This window comes from Callionymus lyra, chromosome 11, assembly GCF_982586985.1.
Source record: "Callionymus lyra chromosome 11, fCalLyr1.hap1.1, whole genome shotgun sequence".
Classification (NCBI taxonomy): Eukaryota; Metazoa; Chordata; class Actinopteri; order Syngnathiformes; family Callionymidae; genus Callionymus; species Callionymus lyra.
The window spans coordinates 213,850-229,127 of NC_141828.1; the positions used below are offsets into that span (position 1 = coordinate 213,850).

Below are 15,278 nucleotides of genomic sequence, written 5' to 3' on the forward strand. Positions count from 1 at the left end.
TGAGTATATTGTTCTTTTTGCTGAACATTGTTGTACTAAAAGTCCACTAGATGGCGTTAGATTTTTTTCTATGCGAGAGACTCCTCGAGGTATTAAATGTTCATCTGGTGAATAGGTTTGTTCGTGTCTTGGTTTAACTGTCAGTAAAGAACTGCAACTTTGGAAATTCTGTGAACCTTTCTAACATCAAGATACAACAGTTATCTTTACCCTGGTAGTTTCTATTATGGAAGCTGAAAACAAAAATTGGTAAAAAACAAAAATTAGACTTTCCTTTATTGTCATTGCACAGAACACACAGCAGTGACACTGGCTTTATCTGGAGAAGCAAAAAGGAAGAGCAGATTCAAAGAAGAAGATGTAAAACATTGTGGGTGAGGAACATAAGAACCAGCAGCTGGATTAGAAAAGAAAGAGATCTCTTGAACAATTATAGACGAGTTGGTTGGAGACATTCTTTATGTCAAATCACATATTTCAAACTGATGTTTGTGATGAAAACTTCTCATGTTTCTTCATGTAATTCCACTGCAAGAATGATGATAACGACAATATATAATGTCAGCATTCCTGTAACAGAATTGAACTTCAGACCTCAACATTACTCGTTCATTTTCTGCTGATCAAAGATTTAGATCCTTTCACTCATCGTCTACTCACTGCCAGAGTTGGTGCTGCTGCAGTTGTTATGGCAACAGATGTGTCAACAGCATCTTTTACACCCTGCAGTCTTCAAAGACTTTAATGATCAGGTCTTGTCAAATGGTGTCATCTGTGGTGGTCAGAAGGTTCTCCAGTTCATGGTTGTTCTGTACATAGATATATTCCAACTCCAGTTGTACAGTTTTACGAGTCACACTTGGATTATATTGAGGTGTACTACTTTTATGTGCCTCTCAAGACTCTCCAGTGTGAGTTCTCATGTGTATCTTACAGCCAGCACTAGTTGAAAAGCCTTTACCACACTGTGAGCAGATGTAAGGTTTTTCTCCAGTGTGAATTCTCATGTGTATCTTCAGGTTCCAACTGTCTGTAAAACCTTTATCACATTGAGAACAAATGTGAGGTTTTTCTCCAGTGTGAATTAGAATGTGCTTCTTCAGATACCAACCGTTTTTAAAACCTTTACCACACTGAGAGCAGATGTAAGGTTTTTCACCAGTGTGATTTCTCATGTGTATCGTCAGGTGCCATCCGTTTGTAAAACCTTTTCCACACTGTGAGCAGATGTAAGGTTTTTCTCCAGTGTGAATTCTCATGTGTTTCTTCAGTTCCCCACTGGTTGTAAAACCTTTACCACACTGAGAGCAGATGTAAGGTTTTTCTCCAGTGTGACTTCTCATGTGTATATTCAGGTTCCCACTGTTTGTAAAACCTTTACCACATTGAGAACAAATGTGAGGTTTTTCTCCAGTGTGAGTTTTCATGTGCATCTTACAGCCATCACTAGTTGAAAAACCTTTACCACAGTGAGAGCAAATGTAAGGTTTTTCTCCAGTGTGGATTCTCATGTGTTTCGTCAGATTCTCACTGTTTGTACAACCTTTACCACACTGAGAGCAGATGTAAGGTTTTTCTCCAGTGTGAATTCTAACATGCTTATTTTTATTTGAACTACATTTAAAACCTTTACCACAATGAGAGCAAATGTAAGGTTTTTCTCCAGTGTGAATCCGCATGTGTGTCTTCAGGTCAGATTTGTATCTACATTTCTTCCCACACTCAGAACAGATCAGTGACTTATGATCATCTTTCTTTTCACTGACAGCAACCATCCGATTCTTCACAGAGTTGGAAGTTTCTCTCCAGTCTTCACTGTCATCAGTGTCAGATTCAGAAGACAGTGACCTCTGGTGGTCAGAGAGTAGAATTGAATTGAAGTCTGGTTCTGGTCCTCCACATTTGATTTCATCAGCTTCTGTTTTTATGTCTTTAATTGAGCTGCTGATCAACGATTCTCCATCTTCTTCATTTTTAACCTTCTCATGGACAGGAGTGAAGGAGAGTGTGGTGGAAACTTCTTCTCTTTTGAAGACATGCGTTTCTTGTTCCTGATGACTCAGACTGGAGCTGCACTCCTGCTGCTCAGTAGAAACGTCTTCTTCCTTCACCAGCAGCTGCTGAACATCTGCAGGGACAAACAATTATTTTGTGTTGTTATGCGCTATTTTGACACATTTACAAACTAAAGTAATTATTTTTCAATAAAAGGTAAACTTGCTAATTTTTCATGAATCATTGAACAATGCTACATTTCTCTCAACCATATAAACGCTATACTGGGTATGAGAAAATATCGACAAACATTTTGAGATAGAGAAAAACTCCATACTTTATCGATATTAATATATATATATATATATATATATATATATATTTTTTTACTTTGTAATACTACTTTATTTTCATTTATAATAAGTCCAAGCTTTATATATCAATAGTTTGTGTATAAAAGACATTCATTTGATGTTTTATTTTACAATTAACATTCAAATATTCACAGTTCATTCATTTGTGTGCTGCAGTTGAACCTCCGGCCACTAGTTGGCAACATTAGTGATTTCCTACGTGTCAAAACAGGGGAAATGGCAGCAATGAGGGAAAAAGAAAGGATACACCAGAGTCTAGCAGCTTTTAAAGCTGACGTTTGGACTGATTTTGTCTTGGAAAAAAAGCTATATACCTGTTGAAGCCTCATTATATTTCTGTCAATCTGTTTGCATAACCTTATCACGTGTATTTGTTCGGGTGACACGTGCTGAGTGTTCTATTCAATAAAGGTCAAGCCTGAACACTCAGGAAACGTGTCAATAACTTCTGTCTGTAACTTTCACCCCATGAGTCAGACATAACACCAACTGAATGTTACTTTATAAGGACTTGTGTGCAACAGTAGTCAACGGCCTTGTAAGAATATATGCGCATGTTTTCACAACAGTAGATAACGGCCTTGTAAGAATATATGCGCATGTTTTCACACTCGTAACTCAGAGCTCTGTACACCTCTCGTTGTTATACGTCTTGTGTAACATCTTTAATAAATCTTAATATATATATAATATATTGGACCGGACTTTGTCTCTCACTAACTCAAGGATCCAACGAATCTTCAAGACTACTTCAAATTGGCGTCACGAACAGGATCCTTTGAGAGAGAGGGTTCGGAGGTGCCGGATCCCATTCCGGGGGAGGTGGACTCGAGGCGCCGAGTAAAATAAGGTAAAAAGCATCGAACTAATTTATTATAAAACGAGTCTTTACCTCTCTCTGGGTGGGTAAAGGTTTTCCTATTTCCAAAGTTTGTCAAAATGTGTTAAGATATTGGATGTATATGATGAAGAGTTTTTTCCTCGCGTTGGAATAAGTTGTGAAAATTTCTTGTGTTTCTTGGGAATACTACGTCCTCGTGTTGGAGTAGAAAGAATACTGTATTGTTGTATGGGATAAGCAATACAGGCATTGTTGTGGCAGGTTTTACATTTTTTTAGAAAAATCCTCGAGGTGAATAGTTGTTATAAATTGAATAGAAGAATAGAGGTGTTGGCTTGTTCCGCAATTCTCGTGTTGAATTCCGTCGTGTTCGGAGGAAGAGTTAACTGGTCCCACATACTCGTGTTGAATGCCGTCGTGTTCGGGGGACAAAATTGATAAGGGGGTGTTAAAACATTGTATTGTTGTAAAAATATATAGGAACTAGGACGCAGTCCAGGAATACTGGTCTTACTGATAACTAGATTAACTAAAAAAAAAACAAAAAAACAACTATTAAAATTTTAATAAGGAAATAAACCTAAATTAAAATGTCAAGTAAATTACATAAAGACTTTAATCTTTCCACAGATTGGATTGATTGGTCAAAATGTGTTCCGCATCCTCAGAAAAAGTCTTTGTCAGAACAATTTCAGGCTGCAGTCCAGGTCTATAGTGGAAATTTTGCGCCAAACGAGATGAAAAAAAAAAGCAAAAATGGTGAAATGGTTTACAGAGACTCAAAATGCAGGTTACCTTCCCCAAAATAATTCCATTCATCTTCTAACTGATGTGTTAAATAGAGTAGAACACAAGTTTATCGGAAGAATAAACGAAATGGAGGCGGAAGGCACTTCGAAATCAACATTGAAAGGGAGAGATAGAGCAGGGAGAGTGAAAAATCTTCAAGACACAAAATGTTTGGTAAGATGGTTGCATCTGTCCGCTGCTCTGCTTGTGACTAAATCAGTTACAGGAAGTACAGCTGCTGGTATCAAAGGGGTGGAGTCAATCCCTCCCTCTGAGAAAGAGGCGGGGGAAGATGGAAAAGGAAAGTTGAAAAAAGGTGGGATAATGGCACCATCCAGTGGACTTTACCCGGTACTGTCAGAGGAATTACGATTACCGGATTCACACCAGACTGACACACCTCCACCATATTCATCCAATAATCCATTCAAATCTCATACTGCTTCTCCACCACCACACCCATTATCAATACAAATGCCGGTATTTAATATAACAAGAGGAGTTGTTGCGGGAGATTTTGAGGGAGATGAGGGCCAATCAGTTCAACGGACCATTGACAAAAGTAAACCAAAGATGGGAGGAGGAATAAGTTGTCCCGACTTTCTTACTGTAGAGGATGTAGCAGCTCGACACCACTCCAACCTCATGGAAAAGGCCGATATGTGGGATAAAGGAATAATAAATGACCGCGAGATGACAGAAGTGTCTTTTGATACAGCAAATACATTTTCAAACTTTACTTTAACGGGAGAAAAGGGGCGGCAGATGAAAGAAGATGTCGAGTACTGGAGAGACCGCCTAGCGGATATACAGAAAAGAAAGCAGCAAGACAGGAAAAGAGAGGACGAGGAGATTGTGGAAGAGAAAATAAGAAGAGAGGCAGAAAGACTTTTTCTGAATCACGTGGTGAGAAAGGCTGAAGAGAGGGCGGAGGAAGAGGCAGGGGAGGTAGAGGGGACTGAGAGGCTGACAGGTAGAGATGGCCAAAGAACAGGTGCGACTCATACACGAGGCCATCCAAGTAATCTACAGGCGCCGGTACTCTTTAAGAATGCCCCTGGAGGAGGTGTGGCTCCCCAGTACAAACCCTTTTCTATTTCTGATATTCAAGCACTTGCTAGCCAGATGCCTCAACTTTCAGCTGGTGGTGCTGCGTGGTTATCTAAATGTACTACTCAGACTGCCGGTTTGCTTCTATCAGCGGGTGATATGAAAGCACTTGTCGCTAGAACGAGCTCTCCCGTTCAAGCAGGGCCCATATGGCTGAGATGTCCATGGCTGAATTCTGATCCCGCCACGCCTATCTCTCAGCAACAGGGTAGGGAATTGGCAATTGTGATCAGGGAATTGTTTCCAGCTCCTTCCATGTTGTTCTCTGAACTGGTATACACCCCAGGACCCGTTGAAGATCCTTCTACCTTTATGGCTAGAGCAGAAGACGATTTTGTAAACAAAACTGGTGAAAGTCCGGCCCAGATTCCTATGGCCAGCTCTCTCTTCAGAGCGGCGGTGTCCAGAGGTTTGCCCCCGGCTATACACACGCTCGTGAGCGATAATCCTGACTTGGCAACTGCTGATCATACAGAATGGTGTTATCATGTGAAAAGGATGATAAAGCCCGGGGTGATGATGTTAAAATTAAAGCACTAGAAACAGAATTACTTAACTTACAGGTGCAAAGGGCTAAACAAGATTACAACCAGGCTAAGAAGATTACCAAACCCCAGGTACAGGCCCCGATTCAGGCCCCCGTAATTCCAGACCCACCCCCGTTTCCCCAACCCATTCCCTACTCAGGCCCTACTGATTTGCATTCCACCGCCGGGATGTATCCCATGTTTATGGGACAGCATCCACCCCAATATCCTGCCCCACAGCCCCAATATCAGCCCCGACCTAATCGCGGCTATACACCCAGACAGAGGGGAGGTTACTCGAGGAGTTCGGCTGAAGGTCCCTACGTGTCTCACGGCTTGAGTGACGTGCAGTGCTGGTATTGTGAAGGATACGGTCATTTGTCCACCTCATGTCCCGAGAAGACTCCAAGACAGTCTGGTCCCAGAAGAGGGGGACGTGGCCGAGGTGGTCCACCAGGCTCCGGCCCTTTTGGTTATCGACATCATAACCAGCATCTGGCCCCTCCACAGGGTCAGTATCCTCAATGATGGGCCCCAGAAGAACAATGACGTTGTCCCCACGAACTATTCCACTTACTGGCTACTCAGGGCAGACCCAAAACCTGCCTTTCACCGCGCCTGCCGTTGTTTCAGTGGCGGGCCAGAGTCATCAACACTCGTTCGTCTATGCTCCAACGTGTCCTATTAATCTATTGGGCAGGGATCTGCTCATAAGACTGGCTACTGTTATACACTGCTCCGCGGAAGGCCTGCAACTGGTTTTTCCAAATGGACAAGTCATTTTCTCCTCAGCATCGGACGAACACATGTTTCCATTGATGGAGCAAGATATTGAGACCCCTGTTTCAGCTACGGCTGACATCTACTGGGCATTGATGGACATTGAGTCACCTACATGGTCTGCACTTAACTCAGAAGTGGAAACGTGGTTGCCATGGTGTCGTGCTCTTCGTCCTTACCTCCCTCCTGTCGACCCGCCACATTGTACCCTCTATTATGACCGGATGGGTGACACTGTCTATGAAGACAGATTTCACCAGGTTGAAGGCAATGAATGGCTTTTGTCAAACCCATGTCTTTTTGCAGGCCCTGAAGGCATAGCACTGAACACTGAACTCACTGCCTCTCAATTGCAGTGCTACATGATGTCAACACCCACTGACCCCTCTGTGACTCCGGCCTCACCACACATCACATTAGCTTTAGCTGCAGGATGTACCGCTAAAGAACTGGGCCATTATGGCCTCAGACTGGTCACCCACATTTCATGAGGATTTGTCATTTTCTTCTTCCACTCAGACTTATTGTATCACATTGCATACTGATCCAGTACATGCCACACTCCAACACACCCTGATCAGCAGATGTCATGGCAGAGAACATATGGATTCTGATTTTGCGGCTGAAATGTTAGACCAACTCCCTTCAGGATTGTGGTCTACTTCTCCTACGGATGTAGGACTCTGTACCTCAGTGACTCCTATTACCTTTAATATTTCTCAAGGTCTTGTTTATAGATCCCAATATCCCACGTCTCCAGAGGGTAGACAGGGCATTGCGGAGACCATTAACGGCCTTCTACAAACAGGCGTGTTGCAGACATCACTTAGCTCCAAATGGAACACCCCGATCCTCCCTGTGGAGAAAAAGGGTACAGGGAAGTACCGGATGGTACATGACCTCCGTTTGATTAATGAAAAAGTTTTGACTCCCGTTCTACCAGTACCCAACCCACATGCAGCACTCTCTACGCTATCACCAGAACTCAGGTATTTCACATGCATTGATCTTGCAAATGCTTTTTTCTGTTTACCTCTTGCTCCTCATCTGCGTGACATGTTTACTTTTACATTTGAGGGAAAGAAGTACACCTACACTAGACTACCACAAGGCTTTGTGTTGTCTCCCGGCATTTTCAATGCCACCCTGAGAGACTTGCTCTCCGATTGTGTCCTTCCCCCTGACACCACACTCGTCCAGTACGTTGATGATTTACTACTGGCGTCCCCCACGGAACAAGGCTGTCTTGAAGCCACAGATGTCCTTTTACGACACTTGTACTCCTGTGGATTCAAAGTGTCCAGGTCTAAGTTGCAGGTTTGCAGACCCATGGTGTCGTTTCTTGGACGATTGATTTCAGCCAATGGCACGGGTGTCAGTTCTTCACACCGTGCTACCATTTTACATCATCCCAAACCAACGACTGTCCGAGAAATGCTACAATTTCTTGGCTTGGCAAATTACTCTGGTAATTTCATCCCAGATTTCTCTGACATGGTAGCCCCACTTCGCCAGATGGTGAACAAATGTGGTATGCGTAATCTTACAGCCTCACTGGATTGGTCCGAAGTGGCTGAGTCCTCATTCATCGTCCTCAAACAAATCATGGCGGAAGCCGCTGATATGCAGATTCCAGACTACACCAAACCATTCTATTTGGATGTTTCCGAAAAAGACACATCCGTTTCGGCTGTGTTATTTCAGAAAAAGGGGAACACAGGTGATAGGTTTGTCAACATGTATTGCTCAGTCCTTTTAGATGCCTATGAGAAGAAAAGTCCACCTTGCGCCAGGTATGCATCAGCACTTGCTAAAATTTTACTGAAAACATCTCACATAACGTTAAAGCACTCAGTTATCATAATGACATCACATAGTGCTTTACAATATGTCACGAGTAACCTTTTCACAATGACAGCGGGAAGACAGCAGAAGCTGGAAAAGATTCTTGCTGCACCAAACCTTGTATATATACACGATGGCGTGAACATGGCTGATGGGATGAATGTTGGGACCCCACACATGTGCGCAGACAAAGACAAACAAGCTCAAAAAATCAGGGAACATTTGTACATAACTCCTCTGACAGAGCCAGAAAGGGTGCTGTTCACTGACGGGTGTTGTTTCAGAGACAAGGAGGAATTATTGTCCTCTTTTGCAGTGGTAGAACAGATAGGGGATGAAGAGATCCCGTTGATAAGTGCAAAGATAAAAGGGAAACAGTCAGCACAAAGAGCAGAAATAATGGCGCTCACAAGAGCTCTAGAAGAATCTGTAGGACAAGATGTAAATATTTTCACAGACTCAGCATACGCAGTTACAGCGGTACATTTTGGATTGCCAGAATGGTCCAGGACTGGATACATGACTGCCTCAGGAACTCCTGTTAAAAACAGTGAAGACGTAATGAAATTGTATGCGGCACTTATGCTCCCGTCAAAAGTAGCTGTAGTCAAATGCAAAGGACATTCAATCGGACTTGACAGAATATCAAAAGGTAATCGCGCGGCAGATGCATTGGCAAAACAAACCGCGGGTTATCAGCCACAAGGGCAAATGATGGTGGTTCCAGCTGAAGAAATGGATGAGCAGTCATCCTGGTCAAAAATTCTTCACATTCAATCTCAAGCATCACCTGAAGAGATTTCCATGTGGATAAATCAAGGCTCAGGGAAAACAGAAGAAGGTGTCTGGTGTAAAAGGGGACGCCCGGCTGCACCAGTAGCCTATCTGAAATCTCTAATCCTTGAGGCACATGGTCCTACACATGTAGGCAGAGAAGAAACAATTCGAAGATTGGACAATTGGTGGCATCCATTTAAAAACCAAATGGTGAAACAAGCACTAATCTCGTGTAATGTTTGCAATCAAGCTGCAATTAGGCCTACTCTCAAACCATTACCAGGACTAACACACCCCTCAGTTTTCTTTCCAGGACAAATGGTTGTTATCGACTATACTGACATGTTGGTCCCAGTTTCTGGATACAGGTACCTGTTGGTGATGGTGGACGCCTACTCAGGATGGCCAGAAGCATATCCTTGCCGGAAAGAAGATGCAAAAAGCGTCTTTAAACATTTGGTTAACCATTACATTCCAACTCATGGTTTTCCCCATTGTCTGAAAAGTGACAATGGCACGCATTTCAAGAACACCCACTTACAGGTGGAGCGCCAATTGGGCCTCAGACACAAGTTTGGTTCTGTTTACCACCCCCAGTCACAGGTGGAGAGAATGAACAGGACATTGAAGGACAACCTCAACCGAGTCATGATAAGTACCGGAGTCAACTGGCTCGCTGCACTACCAATGGCACTGATAAGTGTTCGAATGTCTGTTAATACCCGGACGGGCTACTCTCCATTCGAACTCCACACAGGTCGCTGTTTTCCAGGGCCCCCACGCTCCATTACCAATATCAAACCTAAGGGGTAAGCCAACACACACGCCATTTGTCTCAACTGTACAGTTTCTTGGCTCCAGGTTCTCCAAGCAGACTGAAGAGGTCCCCAAGCAACCCGTCCCACTGCAGGTCACCCCGTGTGTCTACCTGAAGGTGCTCAAGCGAAAGTGGATGGAACCACGTTGGACTGGTCCTCATCGCGTACTGGAAAGGACGTCTCACGCCCTCCGGCTGGAAGGCAAAGGAGACACCTGGTTCCACCTGACGCAGTGTGCAGCTGACCCCGAGAGCTGTGACAAACCCCTCCTCAACGTCAACGCCCACACCCCATCTACAACCCTGCCCCCCACCAACGTCGTCCCCGTCAACCTGGACAATCCTTCATCACCCCCGTCATCACTGTCTAACGTCTGACTGCTTGGCATGGTACCAAGAGTCGTGTGATGAATTTTCCCTGCATCAACAACTGCCGCAGGTTTTTGCCCACACAAAACATTGAATATTATATTAGGATCAAGAAAAGGTGCAAGACCTCCTTGAATCCGCTGTTTCATTTTGCACTCTTTGAGTTTCGTTACGTTCTCTCGCATTTTTAATAATTTAGCTGTTGCACACTTAGTATTACCCATTGCTACCAGTATTCCTCGACATGTAATACACTCCTGTTGCTTGGCTGCATTTATTGCTTCTGTTTTAGTCTGTACCCCAATGTTATTGTACTATGTTCTGCACGGTATAACCCTTTCTACGGTCACAGAGGTATCTTCCCACAATGATACTAACATTCACAACCAGACGCTACAGGTCCCCAAACGATCCAAGCGCCAGATCACACTCGGTCCTGACCATAAGGTATCAGACAAATGCCTGCTATACTATAATTCTAAGATCACGATTTATCACCAAAGGGGAACTAATAAAATTTATGAATTCGACTTATGTGATGTGATCCCATGCACAGGCAACAAGGCAGCCTATCGGGGTTATGACGCATACATGTGTATCCAAAGTAACTCAGACGTTTCCACATATTGTCCCTGGAATAGCCTCCTGTGGACTACTCAGCCAGGGGGGTGGAAAAACACTAAGAGTAAATGTTCTTCCCTGGCTAACAGTAACATTACCCTTGTCCGGAGATCCCTAACTGGTACATCCCTTAATCCACTCCTATTGCATCTTAACGGTCTATACAGAGATCCGCACTGTAAGACGCCCCCACCCAGCATTGGTCGCGTTGTCTCCAGAGCAGAATTCTGGACATATCCCTCATGTGCATGGTCTGGCGTTCCGTACGAACGAGGTTTTGGTAACGTTACTTATCTGCCCCTGGGATTATCAGTATCAGGCACAGATCCTGTGGGACTGTTAAAAATCATCTTCGTAGATCCCCCTGTAATCAACAACTCACCGCATGGCAAACCTTCCCTAGTTGACACCAAACCCCACAACCCAGGACCAAAACGACCCAACAAAGTCACGGCATTCGAGGCTGATGACATAACTGTTCCGGATGCCCTTGACACGGATGACACAATCCCAATTTCAATGCCTGGATTCAAACGGCGGTGGCAGCCCGTGAATCAGCCCAAGTCGCCTCATGTTTGGTGTGCATGGGCCCCCACATGATGCTATCGATGACACTTTCCATTTTTGATTCCTACACCAATTATTCCGAATGCCATTTTCATGTTATGACCAACTCCATTCTTCGTCCTAATTGCACCATAGCAGACACGGCTTACCCCATGACCACCAGAATGGACCCTCCTGTGTTCAACTCTAGGCTGTACGTGTCCAACTTCACCTGTCTTGAAAGAAACCGCACTGAGAGACCCATGACCCCTGTAGGATGGATACTTCCCATACACTGCCTAACTATAGGTACCATCTCGGTCAGTGAATCAGTTAAGTTTGTGGCCAGATCAGACATTTGGTGGTTCTGCGGAGGAACTATCATACGACAGACACTTCCACTGGGGTGGAGAGGAACATGTGCCCTGGTGAATCTTATTTTCCCTGACAATATCGTCAGCATGTCAGAAGACGACATATTACAATATCGGCCCTCCCACAACCACCTAACTAAACGATCCACTGATGCCCTGACTGGCACCCCTGTATACATTGACTCCATTGGTATCCCCCGTGGGGTACCAGATGAATTCAAATTGGCTGACCAGATTTCAGCAGGATTTGAAAACATTCCCATTGTAGCAGCTATATTTCCCATCACCCCCAAGAATGTGGATCGCATCAACTACCTTTATTACAACCAACAACGTTTAGTTAACTTCACACGTGATGGTTTTGCCGCGGTTCATGACCAGCTAGCCGCCACATCCCTTATGGTGGTACAGAACCGCATGGCAGTGGACATGCTTCTGGCTGAAAAAGGTGGTGTATGTGCCATGTTTGGTGAACAATGTTGCACCTTCATCCCAAATAACACTGCACCGGATGGAAAATTGACGCGCACCCTAGCCAAGTTGAATGCCATGTCTTACGAACTCAAGGCTAATGCAGGTGTAGATACCTCCACATATGACATATTTGGTGAAATGTTTGGGAAATATCGCTCACTCGTTCTCTCTGCCCTAACCTCTATAGCTGTCTTCTGTGCCATCCTTGTATTGTGTGGGTGCTGTTGCATCCCCTGTGCCAGATCTCTTTGCAACCGAGTTATTACCTCCGCTATAGAGAAAAGAGACCTTGCCCAACCTCCTGCCTACCAGTTACTTTCTACTGTGGAACCAACTGCCCCCGTTTATCAGGACATCCCATTAAATCTGTTATCAACTGCATCTGTCCCTCTCCAAACCCCTGTTCCTGAATACCTGGATGCCCCATTAACTTCTATCTGTCCTTAAAAGACCGCTATTCAGCTTGGTGACACTGTATCTTATGCTTGCATGTTTCTCAGGCGATAATTTTAAAGGGTTTTAAAATTTGTAGCAATTTTGTATTCTGTTTTTTATCCGTTTTTATCTCTTGGTTGTTGTCCTCCTTCAGAGGCCAAAAGGGGAAGTTGAAGCCTCATTATATTTCTGTCAATCTGTTTGCATAACCTTATCACGTGTATTTGTTCGGGTGACACGTGCCGAGTGTTCTATTCAATAAAGGTCAAGCCCGAACACTCAGGAAACGTGTCAATAACTTCTGTCTGTAACTTTCACCCAGACATAACACCAACTGAATGTTACCTTATAAGGACTTGTGTGCAACAGTAGACAACGGCCTTGTAAGAATATATGCGCATATTTTCACAACAGTAGATAACGGCCTTGTAAGAATATATGCGCGTGTTTTCACACTCGTAACTCAGAGCTCTGTACACCTCTCGTTGTTATACATCTTGTGTAACATCTTTAATAAATCTTTTTGCCAGACTATATTGGACCGGACTTTGTCTCTCACTAACTCAAGGATCCAACAAATCTTCAAGACTACTTCACTGTATACTAATGACTTACTCACATAAATATATTTGAAGTAACACTTTAACTTGCGTTTAATGTCGGCACAACAATACGTTAAAACGTGTTTAAAAAATACGTTCGAACGAGAAGTAAATTTAAAACATGTCTCTCACATTGACAGGTCTGCGCTTACCAACAATACTACGATAACAATAGTAATCCTGATCATTTTGGTCACAATAACTGCGGCATGAACTTTTTTTTACAGTTTCATCCATAGTGTGGATGTTGAAGTCACTACAAGATTCAACACTAACTTCAATAAGAATCCAAAGAAGCAACACACAAACATAAGCATGTTCGGAAACAGAGAAAACGCAATAAAAAGCAGTTTGGTATTAAAGTTCTGCGGAGAAGCTTCCATCTGAATGTATGGAGGCGTAAACAAATAACTTAGATTTACTTAAATTAACCGTCTTTCAATCTGTTCAAATTAAGGGTTTTTGTCGCCTTGTTTAATACGTAAAACCACATTAATGTCTGTCCTACCCAGCATTCTTTAGATAAATTAATGATAAATAAAATACATTTCGATCAACAGTTTTTAGTGATATTTCTCCTATATTTCACTACAATAACAGTGTTAGCTAGCGTTAGCCATTGTTAGCACGGGTCGCATTATAGGTTACAAATACCGCATGAACATTTAAAATGACACTTCAGAAACACTTTTATACATATGTGTCGAACAATACTGTAGACTCTACCGATTTAGTGGTAAAACTACTAGTAAAAGTGCAATAAACACAATGTTTACAGAAGCTCAACTCACTGTTGACAACGGGCGCCGCCATCTCGGGGATGAACTTCTGCGACTTCCTGCCTCGGAATTCAGAACTCGAGGGACGTTTCCTGTGGAAGTAACTGTTCGAAACACAGTTCCCAGAACAACTGTGAACGGTAGTGATGGTCCGGCAACACCGACGCGTCGAAGCTCAGAGAGCAACACCAGTGTCGGTGCGCGTATCACTTTAAGAAGGTCACGTGACCCATACCCGGACTGTATCGTTGTGACGTCATCGCGCCAAACTGTTTAAAAAGAGACGCTTCTGTCAAACTGATCGCGGATCGTTTGCATATAAACAGATTAAATCATGGAGCAGCACAACAATAAAAGAAAGTTTTCCACCGTGTGGGACCACTTTGATCTGGTCTCAGAAAATAAGGTGTTTGTTTTAATGTTTCAAAATTTTAATTCAAATTCATTTAAAAAGTGAGTATTAACTATGCATATTTTTTTGGTAAGTTATGTTTCGAATCTGTTGGACAGAATTGTCCTTTTAACGTATTTGAATAAATCCACTTCCACAATGTGAGCCACTATCGGGTCAGGCACGAAAATGAAGTCCCACAAACGTCCAGGATGAACTCAGGTAAACAGCCACTGTACAAAACATTCAAGATTGCTTCGTTCATAATTCATTTATATTACTTTATAGTCTCATTTTAACCATCAAGCTTCCAGGAAGCAGGTGCTGGATGAGGCTCTGCTGAAATTCATCCTGAAGAACTGAAGAAGCTTCTTTTTTTTAATAAAAATGTGTAAAACACACACAAAAAAAAACATGCACACAAGCATCCTCATTCACAACACATTCCCTTGCATGTTTACATTATGTACATATTTAATTTTTTACGCTATATAATCTGTACATTTGATAAAGAACAAGTTTATTGGTTCATTCATGAGCTTTATTTCTATTTTGTCGTTGACTAAAGTAGCACATGAATGATGTACGCAATAGTATCTTCTTGAACATTCATAATATGTTTTATTCCAATTATTTAAGAAGTGATGCAACTATAAAACAAAGAGTGGCTTCATAAGAATGACATTAAATTGTTTATTTAGCTGCGAGTTAATATTATTCTTTATTCATTAGTTTGTGTGGTGTGTTTTATGAATATATGTGATATAAAAGAGTTGTGTTTCTTCTGCAAACTGTGTTTGTTTGTGTCTCTGTTGTTTTGATCCTTTAGCGT

The 15,278-nt window shown here is 42.8% G+C and overlaps 1 protein-coding gene across 1 annotated transcript; it reads right to left on the reverse strand.

The window, feature by feature from the left end:
- Positions 1–259: 259 nt before the first annotated feature.
- On the reverse strand, positions 260–14,219 carry LOC148068870 (uncharacterized). Its single transcript, XM_087802638.1, has 2 exons — positions 14,068–14,219; positions 260–2,128 (listed from the first exon to the last, which is right to left on the reverse strand). Exons 1-2 carry the CDS (start codon positions 14,087–14,089, stop codon positions 897–899), a joined length of 1,254 nt encoding a protein of 417 aa, XP_087658764.1. The 5' UTR covers positions 14,090–14,219; the 3' UTR covers positions 260–896.
- Between the last annotated feature and the right edge of the window lie 1,059 nt (positions 14,220–15,278).